The sequence below is a fragment of the Rattus rattus genome, chromosome 8 (assembly GCF_011064425.1).
Source record: "Rattus rattus isolate New Zealand chromosome 8, Rrattus_CSIRO_v1, whole genome shotgun sequence".
NCBI lineage: Eukaryota > Metazoa > Chordata > Mammalia > Rodentia > Muridae > Rattus > Rattus rattus.
Window position 1 is genome coordinate 110,161,010 of NC_046161.1, and position 20,286 is coordinate 110,181,295.

Below are 20,286 nucleotides of genomic sequence, written 5' to 3' on the forward strand. Positions count from 1 at the left end.
CCTCCTCGCTTTCCTCCTTCCCTCCCCCTCGCGCTCCCTCTCTCCCGCCCTCCCGCCCTAGCTCCGCGCTCGCTCCTTCTCTCCGTCGCCCGCTCGCGCTTCCCGCGGCGCCGGGCCTCCCGCTCCGCCTCTCCGAGCGCGGCTCTCCCGGGCGCGGCTCCGGGGTTCATGCTGACGAGGCGGCGGCCGCTTCAGCCCAGCGGCGGCGGCGGCGGCGGCGGCGGGAGCTGGGGCGCGGGCCCCGGCCGCCTCTCTCGGAGCGCGGGGCCGGGCGGCGGGCGCGCCCCGGCAGCGGCGGCGAGCGCCCCACCGCGCCGCGCCCCTGCGCGCCCCCCTGCGCCGCGCCCCGCGCCCCCCGCGCCTAGCTTGCGGGGGGGCCGGGCCTGCGGGCGGCCGGCGCGGCGCGCACCCATGGACGGTCCGGCCATCATCACCCAGGTGACCAACCCCAAGGAAGATGAGGCCCGGTCGCCCGTCGCGGGCGAAAAAGGTGAGGAGGGGGCACGGGCAGCTGCCGCGGGGGGCGTGAGTGCACCCCGTGTCTCCGGAGTTCTCGGTGTGCGCCCGCACGAGCGTGGGGGAGGGGTGTACCGGGCCAAGCGGGTGCGTGGGTGTGGGGTGCGCCTGGAGCAGAGGGAGGCTGCGAGGGTGCCTGTGCCAGCTGAGCTCCTGTGAGTGTGCATGAGCGGCTGAGAAGTTGGGATCGGATGTGTGCACTGCATGGAGCTGTTTTAAGTGTGCATGCAGTACGTGTGACAGGTTGTGTGTACACCTACGTGTATGCGCAGGCCAACTGAGAGATTGTAAGGGCGTGTGTGCTTCTAGCAGATTGTGTGCGTTCCTGACAGGCTGTGAGTTTGTGGACTTAGGTGGAGGTCTGTATGCCTTTGAGAGGTGGTGAACGAACGGTGTGCAGAGCCTTAGTCTGTGGACCTTGTATGTGTGTGTTCAGTCCTGAGGAGGGGTGTGTGTGTGTGTGTGTGTGTGTGTGTGTGTCCGTCTGTCCCTCCGCTATCCAACTGTCAGATTGTATTGTGTCTCTCTACTGTTAGGATGTGTGTGCATATCTGCCTTTGACCAAGATCCTGTGTGTACACAAGTACACACATGTGTGTGCCTGATTGTGCGTAGCACGGAGAGGCCATGTCTTGGAGGATATTTAGTTGGTTGTGCACATGGAGGAGAAGAGAGGTGAGGAGCAGCCCTGACCCCACCCACACACACACACACACACACACACACACACACACACACACACACACTTCCTTTTTAGCTCATCTCCCAGCACCAACCAGCCTGTCAGGAACTCTACCGCCTGGCATCTCAGGCCTCCTGTGGGTTGCGAGGAGCTCCACACTTCACTTGGCAAACTCTTAGTGTGTTAGAGCTGTGCCCTTTTGGGTAGCTGGTCAGGGGCTAACCAGGCAGTTCCATGCTGCACCTGGTTTGTTTGTGGGTGTATTCTGGCCCCGATCCCTACCTCTGTTTACTTTTTGCTCTTTCTCGGTATGCTGACCCCTCAAAGAACTGACGTCTTCGCACAAGTGCCTGGAGTCACTGTGTCCTGCTAGCTGGACAGATTGTTTTGAAAAGCCATCTGACTTGGTTTGCTCTGGCAACTGACTCTTGCTTCACAGTCCTTCTGCCATGTGTAGTACAAACATCTAAGTCCCCCTCCACTCCCTGAGGACCTGCTTGTCCCCTCCAAGCCCTGGGCTGGCCACAGCAGGCACTGGAAGAGTCAGGTTTCTTTCCACAGGCCTCCGCCCTCTGTGCTTGTGCAGTGAGGACTGCAGCCCTCCGGGGAAGTAGGATGAGGATGGGAGGAGCAGTCCACCACCACTGCCCACGCTCGACCCCTGACCCCTGGGCATGGTCAGCAGGAAAAGACAGAAACTTTCCCCAGGTCCCCTCTGCCGTCCTGTCCTGTTTCACTCTGTAGACTGTAAACACTGCCTTTGTCTACAAGCTGGTTTCTAAATGTAAAATAAAGGATTCAACCCCCCCCCCAAGTCTTCTATACCCTATAAATGAGCTCTAAAAACCTTCGAGAGGGCAGGGAGTGAATCCCCCGACTTCCTGGGGCCTAAGCAGAGAGCACCTCTCTGGCCTAGCTTTCCCACTATAAGGACCTGAGCTCTTGGGGCCCTGGCTGGACATGTCCCCTCACAGAGGGTCTTTAAAAGGAAGCTTCAAGAAAGTTTGGTGAACCCAGCATTCTCCTCTACTGTGGGCTTTATGCGGTCGAACCCTCGGTTCTTGGTGGAAGGGATGTGGCAGGAAGCTAGGGGATACTTGTCAGGACCTGGTCTCTCTTGCTGCCCTCCCCTCACCTTGGGAGTGGGTAATTTTGCAAGCTTTTCGTGTGCTCTGACTGACCAGGTCGGTGGAAATGCTGAACCCTGTGCATGTTACTGGAGGCGCTTGCCCTGTGCAGCTTGTTGACAGTGCTTTTCTGGACGGGCTTTTCATATCCTTAACAGCCCGTTTCGTTTGTTTTCAGTGTCAGATTGGTTACTTGTTAACCGAGTAGGAGAATTCCTCGCCTGCTGTTCTAGGGTGGGGTGCTTGGCTAGTAAAAGCATTAAAGTTCCACTTTACCTGAGATTTCTTTTTACTCCAAAAAGTTAATATAATTTTGATCAGTTGCGGTATAACAAAATAACAGAGGGTCGCCGTTTTTTTAAATTGGATTTTAAGTGTGTTTGCTCTGACAGCAGTGCAGATACGAACTGTATGTGGATCACGTCCACCCCCAACTCCCCCTACCACCCCCCCTCCAACACATGTTCCTCCCACCTTCGTGCCTATTTCTGAGAATCAAATTTTGAAACAGCTTCTTTAGAATAATAAACCACCAAACAGGTTCAGCCGCGCTCCCAGCTTAAGTGTGCTGATAGCTTCAGATAGGCAGAACACGTCCTGCGTGATTTAAATCACGACAGTCATTTGCTTAAGTATCGGGCCTGCGATGATGGTTGGAAGTGTTTGTGGTGAGGAAGAGATCGATGGTCTTACAATGTTTGCTTTCACTTATTTACTCTGTAAAATAGGAGCGGCGGTGACCGCTCCTGGGTTTGGCGGGAGGGATGAGGGACGCCTCGTAGGTACAGTGAGGACTCCACCCGGTGCACCAGTGTACCATGCTCCACACACCTTCAGCACAGGACCTTGGCAGAGGGAGTCCGATGCCGGGTTGCCTCTCTGTGCAGTGTGTGTGATGGTGCACAGCTCAGAGCTGAGTGTCACAGTCGCCAGCCCGTGGCTCTGGCTTATTACTTCCAGCTGTGTTTGATTGGATTGATAGTGTGAGGCTACAGAGAACAGTGCCCCCTGTCAGCAAACCGTGCCTGCCTTGCTGCCTGCCACATAGCCCTTAGGAAAAGAGACAAGGGATGGGAACGAGAAAGTCGCGGAAGAGGAAAACAGGCCGACCACAAAGTCCGTGAACGATCGACTGTTCCCACATCATTTCTGTTAGGCACCTGAGTGACTTCCGGTGTCCAAATCGGACAGATGTTTGGAGAAAACGGGTCCTCTCGGAAGACTTGGGAGAAGATTAAAAAAAAAAAATAGGACAAACTGTTCATGTTGTTAGGTTTTATTTACTTTTATTCCACGTGTATGGGTGTTTTGCCTGCGTGTCTTGGGCGTGTGCCTGGTGCCCGTGGAGGCCAGAAGAGCGTGTTTGAGTCCCTGGGACTGGAGTTACAGATTGTTGTGAGCCACCATGTGGGTGCTGGGATTGAACCCCAGGTCCTCTATAGGGACAGCCAATGCTCTTACCAATTTATCCATCTCCCCATCCCCAGGAGTGCAAGCGTTTTGAAGAGTAATTTAGTACTGAAAGCGTGAGGTGAGACTTTTGGCTGCAAGTATCAGAAAAGCAGGCTTCACGCAGCCTAAGCTAGCTCCTCCTCCTCAGGCCTGTGTGATTGGTGGCTGTGGCTCTCCTGCATCAACCCTGATGTTAGAGCAACTTCATTTCTCTTGGCTCTCCCACGCCGTGCTGCATCCTGTCTGCAACCCCTCTAGTCTCCCTAATCATCCTCAAGTGGGAACAGAGACAGTCATGCTCACTCCTCTCACCTGGAAAACAGACCATTCCCAGGGACTGCTCAGTAAACTCTCGTTCACGGCTAATTGGCCAGAACTGGATCCCATGGCCTCCCTTAGCCTCAAGTAAAATGATGGAAATTAACTCTCCAGCAAGGCTAGCCCCCTGTAGGAAGGAGAGAAGGCCGGAAATAGAGGAAGCAAGTGTGGTGCGGCGGATCCCGTTGTTAGCAGCGTCCCAGAGCGCCAGCTGCACTGACTTGTTTCCTTACAGAAGAGTCCGTTCATTTGCACTCACAGACAGCGCAGGGATGTTGCTGCTGACCACAGGGCTCGAAGTAGCAGCCTTCCCAGCAGAGGTCCCCTGTCAACAGGCAGATAAGGTTGGACAGAGCGACGGCGTCGTTCCTACCAGATCGTTGGAACAGACGAGTTAAATTACATCTGAATGTGCAGACACGTGACTTTGCGAGACATTTCGAAGCGAGAAATTTCAAGAATGACATAACAGTATGATTCTTTTTTGTTTTTTCTTTTAAAATCAAATGCTCAGAACTGAACAAAAGTCCGGAAATATACAAAAATAATCTCTGAGGAGATGACCACACAGCGATGATTCTCTTGAGGGCAAAGGCTGAATGGCAGAAGGGGAACAGGACACTTTGTTTCAACGTTGATGAAAAAGTGCTTGTGTTTTAGGGACTACTTTTTTTTTTTTAACTAAAAAAGGACATTTCCTTTAGCTCTTTGTAGAGAAATAATTTGAAGGAATTGTACAAAACAAAACAAACCTCAAGAAACCTCAGTTAATATGCAGAAACCCCCAGAACAATTCAACACTAGCTAGACAACTTGGGTTTTTTTTTTAGGTTTGCGGAAGATTCCTGCCAGTCGTTGTATACCCAGGCCCAGAGTCCTGAGTCTGCTTCTCATAAATGTTTGCGGCCCCTAGTCTCTTATAAAATATAATTTTAAATTTCTAAAATTCTATTTCACGTGTGTGGGTGTTTTTAACCTGCATATCTGCATCTGTACCATGTGTGTGCAATGCATGCTGGGACCAGCAGAGGGGATCTAACTGGGGTTACAAACCGTTGTACATTGCCATGTGGGTGCTGGGACTCGAACCCGGTTCTCTGGAAGAGCAACTTTTAGCCATAACTCGAACCTCCGACCTTGGAAGTGTTGGCAAAATTGTAGCTAAGAGAAGGTGTTTACAAGCAGTAATCATTTCGGTCAGGATAGGTTGAAGGAAAGTTTAGATGAACACTGTGTAGACCAGACTGGCCACAAACTCAGAGATCCCTGCCTCTGCCTCCCGGTGCTGGGTTTAATCCACGGCCATCTTAAACTCTTACTTAGAACTAGATTATTAGATTTCTTACCAGAGATCACACAGAGCCAGGTGTGGTGGCCAATACCTCCACACTGCAGACCCTGGGGACCGAGGTCACAAATTCCAGGCTAACCTGAGGCAAAGCCCTGAAGAGGAAAGAAAGAGACAGGGGAGAGGGGAGGAGTCACAGAGGCCCCCTCTCTCCTCTACCTGGGACCCCTCGGTGTTGACATTTGGCCAGACTTTGAATGGTTTCACAGCCAGGATGTTGTTAATGACCTCATGAAGGCAGAAGTTCCTTTATGGTGTATGGAGGGCACACTCTTCCTTCTCTTCCTAGACACACCCATTTCCCTTCCTTGCTCTTCCCTTCCTTGGCAGATCGGCAACCGCTAGTCTGTTCTCTGTTTCCAAAAATGTCATTTCAGACGTGTTAGCTGGGTGGGATGAGACAGAGCGTGATCTTTCCTGCAGTCAGACTTTCTGGATGGTCGTTTATTTCGTTCATTTATATTCGACCTTTTCTTTTTCATTGCCGGGTAATGTTCAGTGGTGTGAACACACTGCAGTTTGATTGCTCGTCCTCTCTTTTTTTCAATTGCAATGTAGTGCTCAGTGGTGTGAACACACCATGGTTTGATTGCTCATCTTCTTTTTCATTGCTGTGTAGTGCTCAGTGGTGTGAACACATCACAGTTTGATTGCTCATCCTCTTTTTTCAATTGCCGTGTAGTGCTCAGTGGTGTGAACACACCACAGTTTGATTGCTCATCTCCTTTTTCATTGCTATGTAGTGCTCAGTGGTGTGAACACACTGCAGTTTGATTGCTCATCTTCTTTTTCATTGCTATGTAGTGCTCAGTGGTGTGAACACACCACAGTTTGATTGCTCGTCCTCTCTTTTTCATTGCCGTGTAGTGCTCAGTGGTGTGAACACACCAGAGTTTGATTGCACGTCCTTTTCTTTTTCATTGCTGTGTAGTGCTCCGTGGTTCGAGATTTGGGGTGTTTTGAATAAAACTGGCTCTAAACACATGGACACTTTTATGTAACTTAAATCCTCATGTCAGTACAGTTAGTGGGTCATGTGATAGTCACAAGTTTATTTACTTTTTAATTTAAAATTACCATTTCAAATGAACAAGGTTAAAAACAAAAGGTGTGCACCCCCCCCAGAGTAAAGGCATGCACCACCTACCCACCCTCCCTCTTTTCTTATTCAAAGGCTTTTCTTGTGGTTATCTTTCCTTTACTGTATGTATATAGGTACATTTTAGGTATAAAGTTATGTATTAACTATATAATAGATACAAAATAAATAAAATTACTGTCCCCTTGAGTAAACATACCATTTTGCCCAGTATGAGGCATCTGTTTCTCTACAGCCTCTCAGTTCTTCAAAGTTGTCACTTTTAAACATTATTTCACCGTGTGTGTGTGGGGGGGGTGTATGTGCTACTTTGTCATTCTGCCACATTCCCTTGAGACACGGTCTCTCCTTGATCCAGGCTGCGACCAAGTCCCTGCCACCCTCAGGACCCTGCCACACATAGCACTGGCTTTGCAGACTTGAACAGCTTCTTCTAGCTTAGGTGGGTGCTGGGGACTTGAACTTGGGTCCCTGTGCTTGTACAGCAGTCCCTCTTACCCACCAAGCCACCGCCCCCCCCAACCCCTGTCCCAGTCATCACATTCTTATACTCAGGGAGCAGTAACTCATTATAGCTTAAGATGAAATGGCGCAGGCCGAGAAACAGAGTGGAGTAAGCCACAGAACTGAAAAAACAAACCCAGCAGACGTTAAACAAGGCATAGGGACATTCAGAAAAAGAATGGCTGAGGACTCCCCAAGCACGGAGGCACGAGTTCCAGTCCCCGACCCATGTAAAGAGCTCACTCTCCTTGGGGCTTAATGATTTCCAGAAAACAAATCCTATCAATGCTGTACCGTGCTTTCTTCTCTAAGCAGTTAGAAATTTTGATTCAGACGTCCGTGTTAGCATGCAGACAGATAGTCGGTGCTATACTTATCCTGGATCCCGCGTCTTCCTTGAGCTCGCAGGTTCGCCATGAGATTTTCTCGGATTCCTACAGGCTTTAACGTCAGCTGTCATATCAAATAAGAACGTTTACTTTTCTTCTTCAGATCTGCGTGCATTAAAAAAAAAAAAAGTCCGCTTTATCACACTGACTAGAACTTGGGCGGTATAGCAAATAAATAACTAATGGGGATGGATGGATGTCTTTGCTTGCTCCTGTCTTAGTTACTCCTCTGTTCCCTTGATAAAGCCATGTCCGAGGCAACCCACAGAGAGATGGTTTATTTGGGCTTACTGGTTCCAGGGGGATAGGATCCCCTCATGGTGGGGGTACGTGGCATCGAGCAGCGGGCATGGCGGCAGGAACCAGAAGCTGAGAGTTCTCACCTTCAACCACACAAAGGAAGTAGACAACCGGAAGTAGGCTTAAGCCCTTTTAGTCAAAGCCCAGTCCTGGTAATATACTCCTTCCAGCCAGGCTAAATCATCTAAACCTCCCGAAAGTGCATCACCAGCCGGGGGACCAGGTGTGATAGTGCCCAAGACTATAGGGGACATTTCTCATTCAGACCTCGACAGCTCCCAATCTGAGGACAAAGCCACTGTCTTTCACCAATGAGTATAATCTCAGCGGTTAGATTTCTGATTCATTGGGTTGGGTCAAGTTCCCTTCCAATCCTGGGTTCTCCGAGTCTTATAGATAACTGAAGTTTTCCTACAGCGTTTTCTGCATAAATGTGTGCCACCATGCTGGTTAACGTGACTCTGCATCTGGCTTTTGAATAAGAAGCCGGCTTGACGTCCTTGAAGGAAGTTGGCTTCCGCTGGGTAATTCTCTTCCACGTGTTGATAAACGCTACCCTTGAGTGACGTCCACTACAGTTTTAATTATTTATTTTCACGGACGCTGTCTTCCTGACCTGGTATCAACCTCACAGAGATACGTCAGGGAACTTTCTGCCCGGTTCCGGAACCAGTTGCGTAGAATTAGCGTGGTCCTTCTCCACTGAAATCGTCTGGGCCTGGAGGTTTCTTTGGGGCAGTTTTTAAGTCCCTGAGTTCGATTCCCACCCCACCTTCCCCATAGCTGTGGAACTGTTTAAATAATCTCTTCCGTGTGGTGGATTCTTCTGTGGTAGAGTTCTTGAGATTTGATACATCTCATTCAAGCTGACAAATGTCTGAGCACCAAGTGGCTTCCTTAGCATTTATTCTCGTGCCTACTCCTGATGTGCACAGAACCAGTAACAGCGAGACCGGTGATCATTTGTGGCCCTGTATTGTCAGTCTTGCTAAGGGTATCTCAATTCTCCTTGGCCTTCATTCTTTTTATTTTTCTTTATTTCCTTTGTTCAGTTTTATTAGTCTCTTCTTGCCTCTCGGTTTGGTTTTGAGTCTGTTTTGGGCCCCTCCCCCTTGTTGAGACGTTCAGAGGTCCCGGTAATTTTTCCCCCGATCTCTCCTAATAAATGTGTTTCTTGCCACACACAACTTCTAAGCGTTGCTGTAGCAGTCCCCACAAACTTTGATATTTTCATTTTCACACAGTTCCATGACTGTTCAGTGAACTTTAATGTCTAGAACAGTGCCAGGTTCTTGGTCACGCTGAGCAGAAAGCTTGAGATAGCCTGCTGCCAAGGGTGTGTGTTCTCCTCCAGAGTCTCCTCCCTCACTGACGATAGGGATCGTCCTGTGGTGATTACAGTTTCATGACCCCGTGTTGACGCTCATTGACATCCCTAGCACAGGTGGTGCCCATTAGGGCTCCCCGTCACCATCGTACTGTCTTGTGAGTTTAGATAAAGGTGCTGTGATCCGTGTCCCCATGATAGCACCTAACAGAATGATTTCACAGCCTTACAAACTTTCAGCGTCTGCCCATCCTTCCCAGACCCCAGCCTCTGACAACCTCTGAATTTTTTTTTTAATAATTACCTCTATGGTTTTGCCTTTTTCCAGAAGATCATCTGGTTGGAGTCACAGGGCATTTTCAAATTGGCTTTCTTCTCAAAAAGCGTTTAGGTAGGTTCCTTCGTGTCTTCTCGTGGTTTAAAATTAGTTTTGGGGCTTAGAGAGATGTCTTACAAGTTAAGATCACTTACTGTTCTATCAGAGGACCAGAGTTTTGATCCCAGTATCCATTTTTTTTTTCTGGGGCTGGGGACCGAACCCAGGACCTTGCGCTTCCTAGGCAAGCGCTTTACCACTGAGCCAAATCCCCAACCCCCCCCCCAGTATCCATTTTTTGGTGGCTCACAAATGTCTGTAAACTCCAAGGAATCTGTTTTGTCCTCTGGTCTCTGATATGTTCATACACATAACACACACACACACACACACACACACACACACACACACCTGTCTTTAAATAAAATAAGTCTTTAAAAAATAATTCAATTTTCTGTACATGTGTGTATGTGTGTGCATGCGTGTGCATGCATGCATGTGTATGCCTGTTCATACATGTGCATGTGTGTTCATGTGTGTGTATGCATGTGCGTGTGTGTATGTATTGTGTGTGCACATGGTGATGTGTGCAGGTGGATATGAGGAGCAGAGGTCAGCCTCAGTGTCTCCCTTAGAAGTTGTTCACATGGTTTTTGAGACAGGATCTCATGTTGGCCTAGAGCTCACCAACTGGCTAGGCTCTGGCCCTTGAATCCTAGGAATCTGCCTCTTTCTGCCGGTCCAACTTGGGGATTTGCAAGCATGCAGCTCCGTGCCCTGCCTTTTGACCTGGGTTCTGATGATGGCACCCTGGTCTTCATGCCTGCACTGCAAGCGTCCCAGAGGTGCTGCCCTCCTGGTCCCCTCCAATCCGTTTGTTTTCGGTGTTGAGTGACACGGAGCTCCGTGGATGTGCAGTAGTTAACCATCGCTTACTTACTGAATTCAGGACAGCAGGATCGCCCCTGAGTTTAACAAAATGAACAAGGCTGCCATCAACAACTGTGTCCGAAAACAGCTGCCTTCGACTCATTTGGGTATTTACCCGGAAGACATTGTGATGGCAGGAGCACTGGGCATGGTTTTTAAGGGAGACTGCTGAACCGCTCTCCAAAGTGGCTGTGCAGTTGTGAGTTTTCATGAGTTTAGCTGCGACGCGGCTTGGCCTGGATTTCTGTGGATTAGTCTCTTTCCAGTTCATTTTGCTTCTTGGATTTATGCCTCTTCCCAAATTTGGGAAGTTTTCAGACATCATTTCCTGGGGTCCTATTTCCTGGGATGCCAGCGACATCCAGGATCCTTCTGTTTTGTTTTTTTAATTAAGATTTAGTTATTTTTATTTGATACGTACAGTGTTTTTCCTGCATGTATGCATGTACACAAGGGTACCTGGTGCCTGTGAAGGCCAGAAGAGGGTGTAGGACCCTCTGGAACTGGAAGTATAGGGTAGTGTGAGCCACCGTGTGGATGCTGGAAATGGAACCTGGGCCTCTGCAGGGACTGTGAGTTCTAACCTCCAAGGTTCCTCTTGTTTCTGCAGGCCCGGTGAGTTTTTCCTTTCAACCTCCTGTTGTTCAGACTGGGTGATTTCTATTATTCTCTCTTCACGCTCATTGGTCTTATTGTCTCCGTTCTGCTGTAGAACCTATCCACTGGGATATTTCGATCACACTTACTTTAGGCGTGTGTGCTTTGTGTGCATATGTGCTTGCATGTGTGTGTGCATGCCTGTGTGCATGTGGTGCATGCACATGAGGCTGACATCAGGTGTCTCCCTCAGTTACTCTCTACCTTATATCTTGTGGCAGGGTCTCTCCCTTGAACCCACAGCTCACTAATATTTCCAATGTGGGCAGCCATCTTGCTCTGGAGAGGCCCTGCCTTTACTGTCTGTGCACTGGGATTGCAATACGTCACCAGGTTCACCCAGAATTTGTATGGGTGCTGGGGAGTCTGGGCTCCGGTCCTTACACTTGTATGGCAAGCGCTTTACCCGGTGAGCTATGAGTCCCATTGTGCCTTTTGATTCTAAGTTCGTGTTTATTCAGTATAGTTCCCTCACGCTAAGGTTTTCTATTCCCCTCCCACCCCCACTTGTTTCCCGTGTGCTTCTGTGGCTCATGGAGGCATTTTTATTGTGACTGCTTTGAAGGCTTTGTCAAGGAAGCCTATCATCTTTGTCCCGTGTGTTTACATCCACTAATGCTCATTTTTATTCTGAGATGTCCTGTTTCCATACCTGGGGATCTTCACGTTATGTCGAGACTCTGGGTCTGGTTGTAACCTTCCACTTGGCTCCAGCAAAAAGGGGGAGCCCTGTCTTGTTCCCCTTCTCTGTCCTGGGCTATTCTGACGTCTGCTGGGCAGGGGAGGGAGTTCAGCGGCCACATGGTCTTTAATAAGCTACAAAGGAATGACCTCATTATCTCCGTGGGTGTTGAAAACCCTGACTCTTCCCACGCCTCCCGGGATACCTTCCCAGTCTTACTGCTGCGTCAGGATAGAAGTCTTCTCTGGCCCTGTGGCCACTCACATTACCAGGCTCGATACTAGCCCTGCGCTGCTTTGTATGTGGCCTTCTTTGTCCCCACCGGGGCTAGTGACATTTAGATTGTTACACCTGTCGGGAGTAAAGTTCTTGGTCGGTAGCCCTCAGCTGTTTACTGGCTTTGAGGGGGCAGGCCCACAGGGTGTATGCGCACGCATGTGTATGTTTGTATGGGGACATATGTGTGTATGTATGTGTTTGTGTATGTGTGTGCATGCATGCATGGGGTTTGTGTGTGTATGGTATGTGTGTATAGTGTGTGGTGTGTGTGTATGTGTTCATGCATGTGTGTGTGGTGTGCATGAGTGTGGTGTGTGTATGCATGCATGGGGTATGTGTATGTATGGTATGTGTGTGGTGTTGTGTGTATATGTGTGGTGTTTTGTTTGTGTGTATGTATGTGTGTATTATGTGTATGTGTGTGCGTGCATGCATGTGTGCATGCATGCATGGGGTATGTGTATGTATGGTATGTGTGTGATGTTGTGTGTATATGTGTGGTGTTTTGTGTGTGTGTGTATGTATGTTTGTATTATGTGTATGTGTGTGTGTGCGTGCATGTGTGCATGCATGCATGGGGTGTGTGTATGGTATGTGTGTAGTGTCTGGTATGTGTGTGTATGTGCGTATGTGTGTGCATATGGTATGTGTGTGTATGGTGTTGTGTGTATGTGTGATGTGTGTGTATGTGTGGTGTTGTGTGTGTGTATGTGTGGGGTGTGTGATGTTATGTGTGTATGTGTATGTATGTGTGGTGTGTGTGTATGTTATGTGTGTAGTGGTGTGTGTGTGTGCGTGCGTGTATGGTAGTGGTGTGTGTGCAGTTTGATTGCAAAGCAGAGACTATTATCTGAAGTACGTCTTGCCAGATTGTCCTTTCATCATCTGGCCCGTGTCACAGAGAAGGTTTTTCTTGGGACACCTGTCTGTAGCTGTGCTTTTTGATTTTCACGTGCAGTTTGTTGAGTCTTAAATCCTAGGGGCAAAAGTACCCCCCTCCCCGGTTCGAAATATTCATATTCTTCAGGTCTCATGGCTGCCACCAGATTTGCCTTCTCTCTCCTCAGAATTGACTGCCCGTCCCTAGGGCTCCGTGGGAAGAAAAGGAAGTCCGACTACTCTATTCTCCTAGACGTTCCTTGATTAATAACTTTTAGACTCAGCCAAATTTATGTTGAATTTTAATTATGTAATGGTTCTGACACAGGTGTCACTGCTCATAGCCCGGGCTGGCTTTGAACTTGACATTCTCACGCCCGGTACTGAGATGATAGGGTGTGCTCCACCCTGACCAAGAGTTGGAGAAGTGTCATTTTAAAGGTGTATTTCAGGGCGGGTGAAGTGGCTCAGGGGATAAGGACGCTTTCCGCCAGCCTGACAACCTGAGTTGGATCCTAGGACTCACGTAGTGGAAGAAAAGAACCAACTCCTGAATGTTGTCCTTTGACCTCCATTCATACATTGTGCTGTGTGCCCAGCCTTGAAATAAATAAACAGATGTAAAAAATCTGTATTTTAAAAGGCTTTATAGGTTTGTTTACTCTTATGTATACAGGTGTGCTGCCTGCACATATGTCTGTGTACCACTCGTGGTCAGAAGAGGGCGTCAGGTCCCCTTCAGCTAGAGTTACAGATGGTTGTGAGCCTGCATGTGGCTGCTGGGAACAGAGCCTGAGTCCTCTCTGCAAGAGAGGCCAGTGCTCTAACCACTGAGCTGTCTCTTCAGCCCCCAGTATTTTTAAAATAAGAACTTGTTTCAATGTTGCACTAATGAACAATGTAAAACTAAAAAATCTATTAGTGCTGCCAGTATCTTAAAAAATTGCAGCTGGGTATGGCGGTACACACCTTTAATCCCAGCACTTGGGACGCAGAGGCAGGAGGATCTCTGTGAGTTTGAGGCTGGCCTTGTTAGACCTAGTTAGACCCTGTCTATAAAAAACAAACAAATAAACAAACAAGAAAAGAGCCAAAAGGTAAGAATGAATTGAGCCTAAAGTCAAGTCCTTATTTGACCCTCTTTGGAAGGTTAATTCATAAGCTCTGACTTTCACGTAAAATTAAGCTCTGAGTCCTACAGTATCCCGATGTAAATGTGTCTTTTTAGCTGATATTCTGTTTAGGTAGTGAGGATGTTCAGCCTTATGTCTTCGATTTTATTTCTCAGTTTAGAAACTCTTCCACTTTGGGGGATAGACGTGGAATGGTGTGTCTGGAGCCAGTGCACATGGCCGGTGACTTCGAAAGTCTGCCTCTTGTTCAGACTGCCTTGGGAGTCTGTCTGTGTGCCACAGAAACTTGCCTCAGGATGATTTGCTGGAGCACCCCTGATGGGGAGGGACCCCCTTTTGACACATCAGGTTTCAGAAGGGACCACACACCTTAGATTTTAATTCTCAACCAGAGGGCTCTCTCGCTGTGCGTGCTGCTGCGGGGCTGGTTGGCAGGGAGGGAAGAGGGGCCGTGTGAAAGTGCTCATGGGTCACAGGGCCATTTGGCCAGAAAGCGGTAGAGGATGGGAAAGAGCTTGCCACTGCCAGTTTGCACGCACACTTGTGTCTGTACACATCTGTCCACCACTGTTTCGGAAGAGATACGACGGTACCAAGGCCTGCAGTGGTAACGAAATAATCCTCTCGGGTAATATCGAAATTATAATGTACACCTTAGAACTTATTTTGCATGCCTTAAATTCTTGCTCAGACATTTTAATTTCAGAGTAGGGTGTGGGCGTGGAGGGAGCAGGGGGAGGGAGAGAACCTTTTTTTAAAAAGAATCTCCTTTCTTGGGCCGGCTCAGTGGAAAAAGCACTTGTTGCACAAACTTGAGGACCAGAGTCCTGATCCCCGGAGTCCATGTCTGCCAAATGTTGAGCGGCGGCTTGCCTCTGATTCGAGCAACATAAAGGTGGAGATGGGGTCCCAAGAGCAAGCTGTCTAACCCCCCTCAGTGAATAAGGCAGAAGGCAAAGACATCACCATGCCAGCCCCAGGCCTCCGCGCATACACACGATGTGAGGGTGAACCCTCCCGCACACATACATGTACACTTTTTCCCTCCGTACCTCTAAATGTCTGTCTCCTTCAGGATACTTTTTAAATGGGAATGTGTGTGCGATTTAACATGAAATTAGCAGCTATTTGTCTCCGTAGCTCAGGGCTTGTAGCAGAGCAAAGACCTAGGAGCTGCTTGAAGCTCCAGGATAGGATGTGGACATTTATGTTTGGAATCACAACGGCAAACACTGGTGGTATAATCCTGTCGAGCCGGGACCCGGTAACAAGCTGCCTTTATGGGTACCAAGGATTATGTAATCCCCTAACAGTGTGTGTTGATTCTGAGTAGCTGTGTCAAGTCAAAAACTGAAAGGTTTCTTTGTAATTATAATTTGTATTAAGGCTGTTTGCCAGAACGTTCCCAAATCCCTGTACTGTAGAACACTTTAAAAATTGAGGAGAAGTGGCTGAGCGTTTGATAACTGTAGCTATTCTTACTCTTCAAAATTGGTACACAACCAAAGACCGCAGGGCGATGTTCCAGCATCCCACGAAACAAACCGCTTTACCTTGTCAGCGTGGCTTGATAAATGTAGCCTCGTAGGGTCAGTAAGAAAGAGTGCCATGCTTCAAATCTCGCTTCATGTATTCTGACCAAGATAAGGCTTTCATGTTGTAAGTTAGTTCTGAGTACTGAGCTTGCTTAAGGCTAAGTCATTGCCAAAGACAGAGTCAAGGGAGTCTCTTTGCTACCTCAGGAAACAGAATATGTTCCCTTTTGTGTTGATCACAGTAGTTGTTTAATATCAGTCATCAAGCAATCCTAAAATCTGTATCGTTGTAAGCTCCCTACTAAGCACCAGCTGTGTGTGTGTGTGTGTGTGTGTGTGTGTGTCTGTGTCTGTGTGTGTGTGTGTTCGTTTATGCAGGTGTGTGTGTGTTTATGCAGGTGTATGTGTGTGTGTTTATGCAGGTGTGTGTGTGTGTGTCTGTGTGTGTATGCAGCTCTGTGTGTGTTTGTGTGTGTCTGTGTGTTTATGCAGGTGTGTGTGTGTATGTGTTTGTCTGTGTCTGTGTGTTTATGCAGGTGTGTGTGTGTGTGTGTCTGTGTCTGTGTGAGTCTGTGTGTTTATGCAGGTATATGTGTATGTGTGTATGTGCACACCCATGCTTGTGGAGACCACAGATCAACCTTAGGCATGCTTTCTCTGGTCTAACCACCTTGCTTTTTGAGACAAGGTTCCTTGCTTAATATGGCTGCCATCCGTTAAGCAGACTAGCGGGGCTGTGAACCCCATCTTCATCTCTCCAGTCAGTTCTGAGATGACAAGCAGTTTGTGGGTTGTGGGGTCTCACCCAGGTCCTCGTGCTCCCAAGCACTTGACCAAGTGTCCTATCTCCCCAGCCCGAGGAGTAAGTTTTCTACTCTACAGGGGACGATAACACTACCTTAAACTTTCTTCCCTGATTGATTTCTAGACTTTCTTCTTCTTGGAAGAAGAGTCTCACTGTGTAGCCTAGGCTGGCCTGGAGTTTGCAGTCAGTCCTTCATCTCTTGACTTTGAAAGTGTAGAGTTACAAGGCTACACTATCACACCTAAGATCCTTGGTTTTACATTTGAAACATGTATCAAAGTAAATTTACAGAAAATAAAAATCACCCCATCATCCCTTTTGGTGCAATACAAGTTGACAGAGCTTTGGGAGTTTTGACAAACAGAACAATAAAACCAACTATCTCTATGGAGATAAAATGTTTCCATTGACCCCAAGATATTCTCTCTGGCATTTCCGTTTTGACTCCAAGCAGCCACATGACAGTCCCTGTTGATATTCTGCTTATCTGTCTTTGATATTGTCATCTCTTTTGCAGGGCTAATGGTGTCTTATCACACTGGGCTTTTTTGGGGTTTTTTGTTTATATTGGCAGCAGAACTAGAAGCCAAGGCCTGTCTGTGCATAGTAAGCCCACATTCCGCACCCAGGCTAAGCTCCAACCTCCTAGTGATGCCGAAAGTCTTTTGGTGTGTTTTAATTTTAACATTTTTAACTAGGTTGCTTGACTTCTTATCATCGATGTCTTTTAAATATAAAATGTTTTGCAACTATTTTCACTCAGAGTATGCAGTATGTTGGGGAATAACCCAGGGCCTTGCATATGTCTTTTTTTTTTCCCCAGGTGGCAATATGTAGTTAAAGAAAACACACACACACACACTAGCACACATGTATACACACACACACACTAGTATGCATGCACATACACACTAGAACACACACACTAGCACACATGAATACATACACTCACTAGCACACATGCATACACATACACACTAGCATTCATGTATGCATACACACACAGTAGCACACACACATGCTAGCGCACACACACTAGCACATATGCATACATTGGAGCAATGCATACACACACACTAGCGCACACACACACACACACACACATATGCTAGCACACATGCATACATTGGAGCAATGGCTTAGCACTTAATAGCCCTTGCTGTTCTTTGAGGACCTGGGCTGGGTTCCAGTGGATCAGATGCTCTCTTTTGACCTCTCTGGGCACTGCATTTACCTGAAACATAGATACACATGCAGGCACAACACCCAGACACATGAAAATAGCACAAATAGATCTTCTATATGTTAAAAATACAGAATGTAAAATTTGGAAGTATCCAGATAATTGATACCAGACACATCCGTGCTGTTGCGCAGCCAGTCAGCCAGCCGTCCATCCGTCTGTCCATCCATCCCCATCATTCTTTCATATTGTAAAACTGAAGGTATATGTCCAGTGGTGACTGGACATTTTCCCTCTCTGCATATCCCCTAGCAACCACCGTTCTGCCTTCCGTCTCTGTGATTGGATGCCCCACCCTTCCTCTTTGGGCATCCTTCCTCTTTAACGGAATGACTTCAGGCTTCATGTATGCCTGACAGACTGTTATGTCAGAAGGAAACTGTGAATATTACCCCTCTTTAGTCTTAAAGGTGAATGACATCCCCTTGTCTGTCTGGCTCCTCTGCTTACCCCACTCGATCTGGTCACGGACTCTGTACCTGCATCTGCGACTTAGCTTTGGGAACGGTGCTATAAACCTCGCTATGAATTCTCGCTTTGAGACTCGGGGTTCATACTGACACGTGGGCTTGCCAGACCATCAGGCAAGCGCCGTGTTGCTTTTCAAGGCTCCCAGGGTTTCCCATGCCGAGCATGCTTGGTTTTTTCCTGGGTTTTGTTTGCTTGCTTGCTTCCTTGGAGTCAGGGAGGGCTGAGATAGGCTTCCTGTATAGCCCAGCCTCGATCTCCTTTCAATTCTCCTGCCTTGCCTCCCAGGCTCCCGAGGTTACAGCATGAACCACCAGACCTGGGTTTTCTGGGTTTTATACAGTAGACATCCTTCATATATATATATATATATATATATATATATATATGTGTGTGTGTGTGTGTGTGTGTGTGTGTGTGTGTGTGTGTGTGTATAAATATAATTTAATGTACATGAGCAAAATGTAGCTGTCTTCACACACACCAGAAGAGGGCATCAGATCTCATTACAGATGGTTGTGAGCCACCATGTGGTTGCTGGGAATTGAACTCAGGACCTCTGGAAGAGCAGTCAGCGCTCTTAACCGCTGAGCTGTCTCTCCAACCCTCACTACCCACCTCTTAAAGATATTTTAATATAGGCTTAAGCACAGGATTAGGAGAGAAAGAGCCTTTCAGGGAAAGAAAATCAGTCATATTTAAGTAAGGGTTCACGCTCCTCAAAGGAGAGTCAGCCACCTTGGTTTGTTGAGGCGGCATCTCTCGGTGAGCTCACTGAATAGGCTAGAATGCTGGCCGGCAGCCCCGGGACTTCCCTACCTCCCGCCACTGGGATTTCAAGTGTGCACCACCAAACAGTGGAGTTTGTTTGTTTGTTTGTTTGTTTTCGTTTTTTTTTTAACATGGTTTCTGGGCATCAGACTCAGTTTACCAACTGAGGTATCTCCTGAGGCCCAGTTGTTGATCCTTTTAGCTTTCATGGTATAGAGAAAAAATACCTTATAGAGTTATTACAGAAATCAACTGGTATGTAAAAGGCACTTGCCAAAACATATAAACATTTAACCAACGCACATCCTAGGCGAATGGTTATTGTCAGCCCCCATTGCTGGCTCGGTAAACCTTCGTCGAGTAACACTCTGACCTGTGCAGCCCCAACAGGCTTCTGAACGCGTGTGTCAACAGACATAGCTGTTTCCTAGGAAAGTTATTGCAGCTTATTCTGCGTGTGCATGTGTGTAAGGGGGAGGTGTAAAGGTGCACATGTGGAGGTCAGAGGACAACTCGTTGGAACTAGTCTCTCTACCATGAGGGTCCCAAGGATCAGGCCAGGTCACCAGGCTTGATGGCAAGTGATACCCACTGAGCCATCTCACCGTTTCTGGCTATTTCATTTGGGATTCTTAAGCATAGTGCTCTAGGGAAAAGGCCAGGCAAAGAGCCACACTCTGCCTCCATGACCGCCATGTGTTAAGCGCTCTGCACACGCGTCTTATTTGACACTACTTTAGGATGTCGGTGTTGGCCGCTGAATGGCAGAGGAAACTGTGTCACAGAGGAGATACGTAACTACCCGGTCGGAAAGCCAGGAGTTAAAACCAGTCTGTCTGGCTCTGATGTTAAAAGGAAACTTGAAAAACACACGGAGACTACCACAAACCCTTTTGATGTGTGTCTTGAGAGACAGCAGTTATGCTTCCCCGGGAGAGGCCCCTTCTCACTCCTGTCACACAGCATTTCTAATGGGACATGTTCTTCAGCTCGCCCAAGATGACAGGCCAGACTGCATTCTCTTTAGGATGCCATTTTTCTTCCTTCCGTCTGTTTTCTAAATAATGAACGGCTTCCTTGATCCTTGCTGTTATCTCTTGACACTCTTCAAGTGAGCACATGAACCACAAAGGCCGAAAGTGGGAGGCACTAAAATTTATCATAAAAGTCAAGAATCCCGGGGCTGGGGGATGACTCAGTTGGTGAGGAGCCTCATCTCCAGAACCCTCCAGAAGCCAATGTGCTCCTGCCTTGCCGAGGAAGACAGGAAGAGCCTTGGGGCTTCCCAGCTGGTGCCACACTAGGTTCAGTGAGAGACTCTCATAAAACCAGGAAGAGAAGACACCTGAGGAAGACACCTGAAGTCAGCGTGTGGCTTCCATATGCAAGTACAAGTATGCACACATGCAAACATACACACAGGCATGCACACACACACACACGTATGCATACACCACACATGCACACATGCACACAGGAAAATATGCATATACCACACACATGCACACAAAAATAGGCATACACTG

At 48.0% G+C, this 20,286-nt stretch overlaps 1 protein-coding gene across 2 annotated transcripts in view; it reads left to right on the forward strand.

Annotated features, from left to right (window-relative positions):
- The first annotated feature begins 344 nt into the window (after nt 1–344).
- Ctdspl (CTD small phosphatase like) overlaps nt 345–20,286 on the forward strand; it is a 119,360-nt gene continuing 99,418 nt past the window's right edge. For both annotated transcript variants that reach the window (XM_032911098.1, XM_032911099.1), the window contains exon 1: nt 345–490. In XM_032911098.1, coding sequence (XP_032766989.1) covers nt 412–490 — 79 coding nt within the window. In that variant the 5' untranslated portion in view covers nt 345–411. The remainder of the gene's footprint in view (nt 491–20,286) is intronic.